At 33.7% G+C, this 13137-nt stretch overlaps 1 protein-coding gene, 1 long non-coding RNA gene and 1 other non-coding gene across 3 annotated transcripts; 1 reads left to right on the top strand and 2 right to left on the bottom strand.

The window, feature by feature from the left end:
- Nucleotides 1-841: 841 nt before the first annotated feature.
- LOC121218530 (uncharacterized) lies at nucleotides 842-6115 on the top strand. Its single transcript, XR_005914908.1, has 2 exons — nucleotides 842-3041; nucleotides 3320-6115. It is a non-coding gene; the product is annotated as an uncharacterized lncRNA (long non-coding RNA).
- LOC107901702 (uncharacterized) lies at nucleotides 4253-5824 on the bottom strand. The gene is made up of 4 exons (XR_001685378.2): nucleotides 5570-5824; nucleotides 5355-5464; nucleotides 4543-5083; nucleotides 4253-4463 (listed from the first exon to the last, which is right to left on the bottom strand). It is a non-coding gene; the product is annotated as an uncharacterized protein (transcript).
- A 5858-nt stretch (nucleotides 6116-11973) lies between the features above and the next one.
- LOC107900370 (uncharacterized) lies at nucleotides 11974-12910 on the bottom strand. The gene is made up of 3 exons (XM_016825993.2): nucleotides 12768-12910; nucleotides 12533-12679; nucleotides 11974-12434 (listed from the first exon to the last, which is right to left on the bottom strand). The coding sequence occupies exons 1-3, from the start codon at nucleotides 12843-12845 to the stop codon at nucleotides 12168-12170; spliced, it is 492 nt and encodes a 163-aa protein (XP_016681482.1). The 5' UTR covers nucleotides 12846-12910; the 3' UTR covers nucleotides 11974-12167.
- Between the last annotated feature and the right edge of the window lie 227 nt (nucleotides 12911-13137).

Raw genomic sequence — 13137 nt, 5'->3', positions numbered from 1 at the left:
TCATGTACCAATTCAATTAGAGAAATTATGAAAATAACTTTCTATATTTAAAATAAATTATATTATTCAAGAATACTTTTTTTTTTCAAAAAAAACCAATAAAAAATTGGATATGGTGGGATTTGAAGTTTGAACCCATATCATTTGCTTTGATACAAAGTCAATTTTACTCTCAACCAAAGCTTTATTTTAATTTATATCATACATTTTAATTTTATTATGCATATTTTATTATCTCCATCAATGGTATTTCTATACTATTATTTAAACTCTTGACCGAGTTAACCGGATACCATCTCAATTAGAGAAATTATGAAATTATCCTTTGATATTTAAAATAAGTTACATCATTTGAGGGTACTTTTGTATTTTTAACCAATAAATATTTTGCATATGGTGGAATTTGAAGCCCTAGCATTTGCATTAATAAACTTTATTTGCATTAATAGAACTTTAATTTTACCACTCAACCAAAGCTTTATCCTGAAATATTTTTAAAATTTTATTTTTATTATATACACTTTATTACCTCTATCAATTGTGTTTATATATATCTACCTTTCTTTTTCATTTTAATCCAGCAAACATTTTGCATGTATTGTTATTAATTAGTTTTAAACCATATATTTCATTATTTATCGTATATTATTTTTAAATACACTTTGTATTTTAAATATATTATTATTAGCTTTTTTCTATTCTAATTATCTCATTTTATTCTTTTATAAACATGTAAATAATTAATTTCACTCACTCACTCATGAATTTATTTTATTTTATAAATAATAAAAATTATATTACTTTTATTAAGTTGGATTGGACTAACAAATATAAATTTAATTGTGATACGAATATAAAAAAAAACATGATACAATAATATTTACAATTAATAAAACTCAAAATAGCTCTTTTGTCTGCTAAAGAGTTTTAGCACGTCTCTTTTCTCATTTTCGTCTGCTATAAGCACATTTCCCTTATCGTAGGGTTTTTGGGTTGGCAAATTTAGAGTGCGATTGTTCGAGATTTTTGTTAGTAATGAAGGAAGAGCTTGCAAATCTAAATCTTGACGATGAAGAGGAGGAACTGATTCTTTGTGAAAATGATCTGAATGGTTTAGAAGATGATTATCAATTTTGCTTGGTAGGAAAAGCTTTAATGGAGTGTATGGTTCATTTTCCCTCTCTGAAAAGAACTCTGGCTAATCTTTGGCATCCGTTGGGGGAGTTACAATCATAGATCTAAGGGAAAAAAGGTATTTGTTCCATTTTTTCTATAAGGTTGATATAAAAAGGGTTTTGGATGGTATACCCTGATCATTCAATAGGCACCTTATTGTTTTCCATCGATTGAATAATGGGGAAGACCTGATGAAAGTCCCATTGGTTTATATTAATTTCTGGGTTCAGATCTATCTGGCGTTTAGGGTTATATCGGAGGGATTGGCAAGACATCTAGGTAATTTTATTGGGCAGTCCATCCGCTACTTCAATTACGAGAGGGGAACATTGGTATATGCATTTTTGAACTAGAGTTGATGCAAGACTAGCCTTGAAGCGTAAGAAAAAATTGGCATTGGGACAAGGGCGAGAGGGATATGCTTTTTTCCAATATGAAAGACTAACACTTTTTTGTTACTTATGTGGGAAATTAGGGCATGGGGAAGGGTTTTTCCTTGTCAGGTTAACAATCGGGACTCAAGAAGTAAGTTTTGGATGGGACATATCTTTAAGGGCACATTTACAAAAAAAAGGTTCCAAACGAGAGTAAGTGGTTAAGGGAAGATGGGGCAAAAGGTTTTCAAGGAGGTAGTAATCACCAAAGTATGGATATGGATGATCAAAATGTTATGGGTAAGGAAGGAAATGCAATTGTTCAAGGGGCGTGGAAGATGGATTAAAGAGAAACTATAATGGAGAACAAGCTAATTGGAGGTTGTGAAGGGAAAAAGAGACAAAGACCAAGGGATGATTAGTCAAATGGGTCTGGTATTAATGGTTTACTGATTGAATTTAATAAGAGATTGGCGGCCGTTGGTAAGCGAGCCAACCAGGAGCAATGCAAATCCTAAATTGGAATGTTTATGGCTTGAGGCATCCACGGGTGATTAATCGTCTCAAAAACATGGTGAGGCATATACAGCCCCAAATTTTGTTTCTAATTGAAACAAAGTTGAGTGGAAAAAGAATGGAAAAGGTTCAATTGAAGTGTTGTTTTGTTAACGGAATTGATGTTGGTACACATGGATCAAAAAGGGTTTACCAATTGGGTGCAAAGGGGATTATGTTGTACAGTTGAAAAGCTTTTCAACTAACCATATTGATCTGGAAGTAAAGGATGGAGAGAGTATGCCATCGTGGAGGTTTACAAGATTCTATGGTGCAGCAGAAGAACATAAAAGAAGAGAATAATAGAATCTCCTAAGAAGGTTTGGGTCTTATCGAGATTTACCATGGATGGTTGTGAGAGATTTTAATGAAATTATGTTCTCGTTTGAGAAAAAGGGGCGCTGACTACGAAACGAAAGAAATATGGCTTGCTTTAGGAAAGTATTGGAGGACTGTGAACTTAGCGATATGGGATTTACGGGAAGATGGTACACTTGGGAGAGAGGCTGATTACCAGAAAACAATATTCAAGAGAGAATTTATAGATGGGTGGCAAATTTGGCATGGCGGGAGAGTTTTCCAAAGTATTCTTTAAAACATTTGTCGCATGCTATGTCAGATCATTATTCAATTCTAATTAATTTGGGGATTGAAACTAGAAAGCACAAGCCGATTTGGACAAACCAACGAAAAAAGAGGAACACTGTGGAAAAGCTAAAAAGGCTAAACAGAGATTGGGTCAAAGGAGAGGAGGAGAAGATACAAGTGGCAAATGACTATTTCAAGGAATTATTCACAACTTCATATACGAGCAGTAATGAGACAGTGTTGTTGGGGATAACGAGATGTATTCATGAAGATATGAACACTAAGCTGATTGAACAGTTTAGATCCGAAGAAGTGAGGGAAGCAATGAAGAATATAGCACCTTCAAAGGTATTATGTATAGATGATTATCCTGCACTTTTTTATCAAAAATATTGGCATATTGTTGGAGATGAGATTACTAAATATTGTTTAGACGTTTTAACTAGAAGAAAGGAGATTGGCATTTTAAACATCACTAGCATTGCGCTTATGCCAAAAGAGAGCTCTCAACCCTGTATGTCAAAACTTAGGCCAATTAGCATATGTAATGTGCTGTATAAATTATATCTAAAGTGGTTCTAAATAGATTTAGAACAGTGCTTGATAAATGTATTGATGATGCACAGGCAACATTTGTCCTTGGCAGACAAATTACGGATAATGCGTTAATTGCATATGATGTGCTACAATCGCTGAAACAAAAAAGGAGTGGTGTACGGGGCCATTTTGCCATGAAATTAGACATGATAGGTTGAAATGGAGTTTCATTGAATAAGTTATGAGGCGTATGGGTTTTTGCGAAAATTGGTTAAGCTTAGTTATGGAGTGTGTTAGAACGGTGGAATATCTGTGCAAGGGAAAAATTTGAAATCTTCAAGAGGATTGAGGCAATGCGACCCACTTATCCCGTATTTATTTCTAATATGTGCCTAATGTTTTTCTTCCCTTATTAAATTGGCAAAATCTGAAGGAGCTATCAAAGGAGTAAGAGTCGGGAGAAGTGGGCTTTCCTCAACTCACCTATTTTTTGCAGATGACAGCACCTCGTTTGCGGCTGCTATTAAAGTTTAATGACCGATTATGGAGGAGTTTCAGGGCAATTGATAAATTGACTTTATTTTTTAGCAATAATGTGTCGAGCATCAAGAAGAAACAAATTGGGACAACTATGGGAGTAAGGGTCTCTAGTAACCTTGAAAAATACCTCGGGTTATCAACTATGATTGGAAAGCGAAAGAAAAAGGCATTTGCAAGTTTCAAAGATAGATTCAGGAAACGTATTGAAAATTGGAGTATACGTCAATTGTCACTTGGAAGGTAAAGAACAAATTTTACAAGCCATCCCAGTCTATACGATGTAACGTTTTTTGTTGCTTGTTACGTTATGTCGTGAACTAGAAAGCATTACTAGTAAATTTTGGTGGCAAAATTCTAAAACAGGAAAGGGAATTTATCAGTGCGATTGGAGGGGGATGTGCTAGCCGAAAGCACAAGAGGGGTTGGGATTTAGGGAATTAACCAAGTTCAATATAGCGATACTTGCTAAACAAGGATGGCGGTTAATTATGAAACCAGATTGTTTGTTTGCTCACGTCATGAAAGGAAAGGATTATCCACATTGTGACTTTATGAGTGCCAGTTTAGGCTCTCACCCATCTTTTACCTGGAGGAGCATATGGGGAGCCAGAAGACTTCTGGAGCTAGGCATGGGCTAGAGGGTTGGAAACGGCAGATCAATAAACATCTGGAATGATGTCTGGTTACCAAGACCTGGACATGGAAAAGTTAGAATTCAGAATATTGATATTAATTACATTGTAGCAGATCTTATTAATAGAGAGACAGCTACCCAGAAGTTGGAGGTCCTAAGGAAGCTTTTTGTCGAGGAGCAGGTAAACAAAATTTTGACAATCCCAGCTGCTGAAGTTGATCTTGATGATGAAAGAGTGTGGAGGGGAGACAGTATAGGTGTGTTCTCGGCAAAAAGTGGCTATAAATGGCTGCTTAGTGAAGAAGTGACAGCAGCGCAGGGGGAAATGTTACAACAAGCTACGCTATTACAGAACTTCTACAACAAATTATGGAAGTTACAAGTTGCAAGCAAAATAAAAATTAAACATGGAAAATTGATAATAACTATATCCCCATGTTTGACAATTTACAAGTGAGGAATCTGCAGGTGGTGAACATTTGTCCTCTCTGTCGTACAATAGAGGAATCGGTGAGCCATATATTCCGGGATTGCATGTTTATTGAAAGTGTTCTGCAAGGGTTGGGGTAAATGTCTCGCCCAGCATTCAAGGACAAAGTTGGAAATTGTGGCCAGCAAATATATTTTCTTGTACAGGAGAGGAGAAATGCAAATGGCTAACTATTGTGTTATGGGCAGTCTGGTACCACAGAAATAAGGTATATCATCAGGGTGAAAAACGGAACATAGTGGGTCTGGTTACGTTTATTAAAGCATATTATTCAGATAGCACATTTACAGAATCCGTGATTTCAACACCTATGAACCAGATGAATAGTATATGGACGCCACCAGGAATTAATGAAGTTAAATGCAATTTTGATGCGACTTTCAACAAGTGCATGTTTAGTTCGGTATTTAGGATAATCTTTAGATATAGTGAGGGGCACATTTTGGCGACTTGTGCTTACCCAAATAGTTTTGTGGCCGATGCCACCACGGTTGAGGCGAAGACTTGTTTACAAGCGGTGACGGTGGCCGAAGAGTTGGGATTCCGACGACTAGTGGTGGAAGGGGATTCCTTAATAGTTATTAAGAAAATCCGTTCATCAGAGAATAACAGATCAAGCATTTCTATGATTATCAAAGAAATAAAAAAGAGGGCCCAAGGATATGAGAGTTTTACTCGTCATTTTGTGGGCAGAGCGGTGAACCGAGCGGCGCATACGATTGCGAAGGAAGGAAATCAATGGCCATCGGCGATGATTTGGGTTAAGGAGGCACCTTCAAGAGTTGAAGCGGTGGCCGAAGAAGATAGAAGGGCTCTGTTTTGAGGATGAAATGGGTCGTAGGAAGGGGATTTTTGCGGACTCCGACGGTTTCAGGTTCTTTAAGGATCCATCGTTGGACGTTAACAATAATGTTTTTTTGGAGATAGACGATGGTAATAGAACAGACGGAGAGGAATGCCAATCAGTTTAGGCTGCAATTTTTTCTGATTTGTTTGGTTTGTTTCTTTGTTTTTCTGGTAGTCTTTCTAAGGTTTCTTGAAGGCTACTGTTGTTTTTAATGCGTCTGTTCAGTTTTTTAGGAATCTAGAAAGTTAAATCCTGCTTTTAGGTTATTTTAGGGGTGTCACCGACGGTTTGGGGGCAGCTGTTAGGCTACACGTGTTTTACATGTAGTCATGTAATTGTTTATTTTATTAATGACATCCTTTCAGTTTTCTTTTAGAAAAAAAAAAACACGATGCAGATATTCAAATATGTAAAAAACTATATATGGAATTATAAATATATAAATTCATATGAATATATAATTTTTAAAACACATGTAAGACAGAAATTGCCAAATGTAGATTAAAAGAAAATATTTCTCCTGGGCTCAGGGCTTTATTTTGGACGACCAGCTTCAAAATAACAGGCTTTATTATAGTGGGCAAGAAGTTGAGCAAGTCCATATATCATTGTAAAGAGTAAACCAACATGCAGCACCCAATTTTAAATTTTGGCATCTTCTCTTCTAATGTCATATGTCTTGAAGATTTTATATATTTAATATTTAATTAATTTTTAATTACAATTTTTTCTATACATTTTCTATTCAAATAACGAATCTATTTTAAAATTAGCATAGTTTTTTAATTAATAATTATAATTATTTTTAAATATATGATTATCACTATTTTTATTTTATTTCAACTTTTTAACTAATAAGTGTAGATTAAATATTATAATTATTTTTTAATTGTGAATTTAGTAATATAGTGAAAAATAAAAAAAAAATATTTTTTTCAGTTTTTCTAATTTTATATATAATATTAGATATTAATTTTGTACAGTAATGTGCAATTTTAATATTTTAAAAAAACATTGCCACATTGGAAAACCAAAATTGCGCAAATAATTTTTTATTATATAAATATATTTAGTATTATCTATTAATAATTTATTGTTGTCAATGGAATTGAAAAATGGGCAAAATGGTCCCTAGAGTTAAAAAGTGTGTTGATATAGGGTTATTTTGGACTTTTACATATAAGGTAAATAATAAATTTAAAATCGACCAATTTAAAAAATATATGAATTAAAATTAACTAAATTAAAATATAGAAATGAAATCTATAACTCAACTTAGGCATAGTATATGGAGTAATAATAGAATTTCTCGTATATATAAATAGTTTAACAAACAAATAACAATAAAATTGGTAAAGTGTCATAGTAGTCCCTATACATACATGACATTACATTTTGGTCCCTCTATTGAATTGAAAAATGGGTAAAATGGTCTCTATAGTTAAAAGTGTCTGTTGAATGTTTATTTTGGTGTTATATATATAAGATAAATAATAAATTTAGCCTTCGACCTTGGTACCTTTATTCAATTTGGTCTTTACTCTTTTCTTCAAAATAAATTAATCATTAATCTTTCATTATTGGCCTGGCACTAATTTTATTTTATTTGACATATGAAAAATACTTTAAAATTTTTTTAAAAATTTCCAAAAGTCTTAACAAAAAAGTTAAAAATTATAATTCCAAAAATTATGAAAAAATTGCTCTTTAGAATTAAAAAAAACAAAAAAATTATAAAATTCAAAATATAAAAAAAAATCTAAAAGTTTTCTAAAAAAAATTAGAAAAGCAAAAGATTTTCAAATTTTTTTTATATTTATCTCTCTTTTTATAGAAATGTAAAAAAAATTATAAATAACTCAACTTATCAAAAATTTATTTAAGATAATTGGTGGTAATATATAAAGTAAGTTGGATTCAAATATCTTAATGATTAATCAAGGAGCACGTGAGCTTAACTAATTTTTTTATTGACAAATTAGAATTTGAACCTTGTTGATAGGGGATCGGCTTTTTTGGGAGAAGTTTTCGAAGTGTCGTCTTCTCTGCAACCGATCCAAATCGTCTAAAATCAAAGGTATTGTCCCTGTGGTTAGGGTTTTATCCTTCGAGCTTTGCGGAGAACCGTGTATGGTTCACGGAGGGGCACCTTGGTTGGTGAAGTCTGGTACCTGCAAGATTTGAGTTACCTATTAGTATTAGGTGCGTGAATACTTATAAGGGCACTAGGTTTGTTTATAAGGTTCATATAAGGCCTTGATTGGTGCTTCAATCTACAGTGCACCTAAATAACCCTATAATTATTCACACGCCTAACGGTAACACGTATCCCGAGTCTTGCATATACCAATCTCACTAACTAAGATAACCCCCTTCGTAAATCGTACACGACTCTCTGCAAAAGCTAGGGTGCTCAAGTAGCATCAGGTTTGCTTATAAGGTTCATATAAGGCATTGCTTGGTGGTTCGATCCACGGCGTGCCCAAGTACCCCTATAATTATTCACACACCCAATACTAACACGTATTTTGAGTCTTGAAAGTATCGATCTCCACCAATCGAAGTGCCCCTTCCATGAATCATACATGGCTCTCCATGGAGGCAGGGGAACAAAACTCCATCTATGGGGATAATACTTTCTATTGTTGATGGTTTGGGTTGACTACCTGACGGATGACACTTCAAAGACTTCTCCCAAAAAAGTCAACCACCACTCAACAAAAAAAAGCACCTTTTATTGTTACATGGAATCAACTTTCAACTCCTCTGGGAGAAGTCTCCAAAGTGTTGTTTTCTGGGTAGCCACCCCTGGCCTCCTCAAAGAGGTAGCTCAAGTGGTACCAGGTTTGCTTATAAGTCCTATAACGCCTTGGTTGGTAGTTTGATCCATGGCATGCCCAAGTATCCCTATAATTATACGTACGTCCGATACTAAAACGTATCCCAAGTCTTATAGGTATCAATCTCCAACAATTGAGGCTAGCCCCTCTATGAACCTACATGGCTCTCTACGAAGGCCGGGGGACAAAATCATGATATGAGGACAATATTTTTAATTGTTGATGGTCTAGATTAACTGCCCAAAAAGTGACACTTCAAAAACTTATCCTAAAGGAACCATTTCCCATCAACAAACCCAAATTGAAATTCAAGCTTTTATGGCAAATTAGAGAAGCTACGCATCACGTAAAATTAGGAACATCTTTTCTTTTCTTTTTAAAATAAAATTAGGAACATCTTTATCTTACCTTTGAAATTAAACAAATTCATCTTAAGAAAATTTAGAGTTATTTATAATTTTAGACATGTAAAAGAATTTTTTTAAAAAAATCAAAATTAAATGTTAGAGTTGTGTGACCCAAATTCTAAGAGATTGCTTGCAAGTCAAATTAAACAAAAATATATTTTCTTTCTAGAAGATTTAGTATTTATTAGTATAATATATTTGACATTTATTAGTATAGTTTATTTGACTTACTAATTTAGCCTATAAATAGGCTCTTTTACAATCTTAGAAATAATACCCATTAGATTATAACTCATAACACATTCAGAGAATTTTGTGTTTACGTTTTGAGGGTTCTTTGTTTTTTTCGAGTTTTCGGGGTTTAGTTTTATCTCCATTTTTTGTACTCTTCATTCTTTTACCATTATAGTAAAATTATCTTTGCCCGTGGCTTTTTATCCTCTTTGGAAGGGTTTTTCCACGTTAAATTTGTGTGTTCATCTTCTCAATTTCTTCTGCTATTTTTATTTGTTTGTTGCTTAATCGGGACGATCCTAACAAGTGGTATCAGAGCTAGTTCAATTTTCATAGATTAGGCCGTACAAAGATGGCAGCAACAAGGTTTGAAATTGAGAAGTTCAATGGTGAGACAAATTTCAATCTGTGTCAAGTTCGGATGATGGCAATTCTAGTTCAAAACGGCTTGAAAAAGGTTGTTACAGGGAAAAAGCCTAAAAATCTAAATCAAACAGAATGGGAAGAGCTTGATGAAAGGCCTTGTCTGCAATCCAGTTGTGCCTCACGAATATAGTATTGCAGGAGGTATTGATGGAGAAGACCTCATTCACCTTGTGGAAAAAGTTAGAAACTCTTTATGCGACTAAGTCTCTAGCTAACCGTTTAGTGTTGAAACAACGTCTATTTACGTTTCGCATGAACGAAGGTGAGCTTTTTAGAGATCACATCAGTCAATTCATTACTATTTTAAATGATTTAAAGAACGTTGAGGTTCATATTAACGATGAAGATCAAGCTATTTTATTATTGTGCTCTTTACCCTCTTCATACAAGTTTTTCAGGGAGACCTTGATTTATGGCAGAGACAAACTCTCGTTCGAAGATGTGAAGGGTTATTTGTTGAGTAGAGACAAACTCAACAATGAGTTTGGTTTGAATAGCAAAGCAGATAGGCAAGCTTCTGTTTTGGTAGCATCAAAGAAACGAGACAAAAGGTGTCGCTATTGTAAAAAGTTAGGTCATGTCAAAGCAGATTGTTATAAACTGCGAAATAAAAGAGCTGCTGAGAGTAACGAGGAACATGTAGTTGGTGCTAATTTGGTCGATGAAGGTGGTGATGATTTCTTGTTAGTGTCAACGAGTGATAACTCCAAGCTTACGTCTGAGTGGATCCTAGATTTAGGATGTTCTTTCCACATGTGTCCTAATAAAGAATGGTTCTCCACATACAGTTCAATTGAAGGGGGAGTTGTGCACAAGGGAAACGATTCATCTAGTAAGATAATCGGTTTGGTACTATTAAAATTTGGATACACGATGGGACGATTAGGACACTCTCAGATGTCAGGTATGTACCTGATTTACGAAAGAATCTCATCTCCTTAAGTATTTTAGACTTGAAAGGATGTAGAATCAACATCGAGTCGAGCGACATTAAAGTATCTCGTGGAGCTCTCGTTTTGTTAAAAGGTAAAAGAATTGGCAGTCTTTATATTCTGGAAGGTTCTACAGTGACCGATGAAATCTGACATCCCTCGTCCGTTACGGAGTCAAAGTCAACTCATTTGGAGCGGAGGCAACTTGGTCATAGGAGGGAAAAAGGTATGACCGTTTCGTTGAAGAGAGGTTCTCTTTTGGATACAGGTTTTGAAAAGTTAGGGCACTGTATTCGTGAAAATCATGCCCGGGTTAGTATTGATTTGGTAGTGCATAAGTCGAAGGCTAGAAGTCTTCTAGCTTCTAAGCATAGATGCGACTCAATTAATTCCCTGCATAGTTCAAGATAGGCCCATGGCGGGTTTTGGCAAAGATGGCATTGAAAGAATTCGTGTCAAGGTGGAGATTGTTAGAGTTGTGCGACTCAAATTCTAAGAGATTGCTTGCAAGTCAAGTTAAACAAAAATATATTTTCTTTCTAGAAGATTTAGTATTTATTAGTATAATATATTTGACATTTATTAGTATAGTTTATTTGACTTACTAATTTAGCCTATAAATAGGCTCTTTTACAATCTTAGAAATAATACCCATTAGATTAGAACTCATAACACATTCAGAGAATTTTGTGTTTATGTTTTGAGGGTTCTTTGTTTTTCGGGTTTTCGGGGTTTAGTTTTATCTCCATTTGTACTCTTCATTCTTTTGCCATTATAGTAAAATTATCTTTGCCCATGGTTTTTTATCCTCTTTGGAGGGGTTTTTCTATGTTAAATTTGTGTGTTCATCTTCTCAATTTCGTCTACTATTTTTACTTGTTTGTTGCTTAATCGGGACGATCCTAACATTAAAAAAGTTTAGAATTTTTTATTTAAAATTTGAGAAATTTTTATAATTTTTTAGATTTTTTAAATTTTTACGTCATATTTTTTAAAATTATAACTTTTATTTATGTTTTTTTTTCAAAATTATTTTTAAACTTTTATAAATTTAAATTATTTCTTGGTGTCACATATTAAATGTTTATTATCACATTAACAATTAAAGATGAAGAGTCAATTTGTGTAAAATAAAAAAGTACAGATGAAATCAAATATAAGTGTAAAGATAAAAGATTCAAGCTATCATTATGCTTTTTGTATAAAACATCAATTAAGCATTTAGCCACAATTTTAATTGTGAAGCTATTTTACTCCCTCTAGCTGCATGAATCGGTTTGTCCAATTTTTTTCAATAAAGAGCCCTAATACAATCTGAAATAAAATAAAAGGATTACCATAATACTTTTATCCTAATATAATCAGATAATCCTTAGAAAAAAATAAAAATAAATTAACACACAAATAACAATATAATAGGATAATCATAGGAAAATACAAAATGAAAATCTCATTGTATATTCTGTGATCTTCATTTTCATTTTTTTGCAACATTAAAATGAAAATGAGAATCTACCTAAGCTAAGCTAGGTTCTTAGACGAAACATTAACTTTTCCAACACAACATTCTATTAAGTGATAAAATTCTTATGTTACAGGAATCCTCTCTCCTCCTTGCTTATCAATGGCCTTAAGAATAGCTTGAGTAACATCTTTGGTTTTAGTAGTTTGTTGGTCTTGAGCCACAACAATGGCTTCCATGGCAAAGAAATGGTTGCAAGAAACTCTAGCTCGAACAACATTAAGACCCAGTTCTTCAAACGCCTCTACAATTGACACCAACTTATCCCCTCCTCTGTTGCACCTCACTTTAACCACAAACTGATCTTCCCCAAGCTTCTCCACTTTCACTTCCTACTAAAACATCACGAATGCATAAATCCAAAAGAAGTACTTATATATATATAATTTGTATATATATATGTGTATATATGAAGGAAAACACGGATCACCTTTGGGATTTGTATATGCTTCAACAGATTGAAGTATTCGTTTCTGATTGCCATAAGGTTTTGGTACTCTCTTTGTATTTCTTCCAACTTGACTTTAAGCTTGTGAAAATGGAGAAGAACATTTAAGATGATGGACCTCCTTCTAACCTTCAAAAAAAGTGAAAAAAAAGGCGGGGTTAACATCATGAACCAGAAAAGCTTTTTGAATCCAAACCAAGACTAGTTTTTGTATTACAGATTTGGAATTGGTGAGAGTTCGCAGAAGCTGAAGCTTTCTACGAGATGCTGCTCTTCTTTGAACCTTTTTTGCCATCTCTTCTCTCTTTTCACCGTTTGGTGATTTCTATGTAGTAGTTGTTGAAAGATTTGAATGGAGTGGCTTGGCTTTTATAGGATGGGAAAAGGGATTTGAGTTTTTGAGATAAAGGGCATGTCTTGGGATCCATAAAAGGCTAGTTACCATGTGCTTGTCTTACATGAAAACAGAATTAAGCAAGTACTTGGCCAACTTTAGTTGATTTGGCATTGCTTTTTTCGAATAATTAAATGGAAAAGTTGTCGAATTTTGTACTTATTCTTTGTTTATAAGTTTGGGGTTTCTAGTT

This window comes from Gossypium hirsutum, chromosome D06, assembly GCF_007990345.1.
Source record: "Gossypium hirsutum isolate 1008001.06 chromosome D06, Gossypium_hirsutum_v2.1, whole genome shotgun sequence".
NCBI classification, from domain to species: Eukaryota; Viridiplantae; Streptophyta; class Magnoliopsida; order Malvales; family Malvaceae; genus Gossypium; species Gossypium hirsutum.
This window is presented reverse-complemented; position numbering and strand designations above follow the sequence as displayed.

Bases quoted from the DNA above. Each gene is read 5' to 3' on its own strand.
- LOC107900370 (XM_016825993.2), bottom strand. From the start codon at position 12,845: ATGGCAAAAAAGGTTCAAAGAAGAGCAGCATCTCGTAGAAAGCTTCAG. The intron at 12,680-12,767 runs GTAATACAAAAA...CTTTTTTTGAAG, and splicing joins CTCTCACCAATTCCAAATCT to GTTAGAAGGAGGTCCATCAT. The intron at 12,435-12,532 runs GTGATCCGTGTT...ATGTTTTAGTAG, and splicing joins AGCATATACAAATCCCAAAG to GAAGTGAAAGTGGAGAAGCT.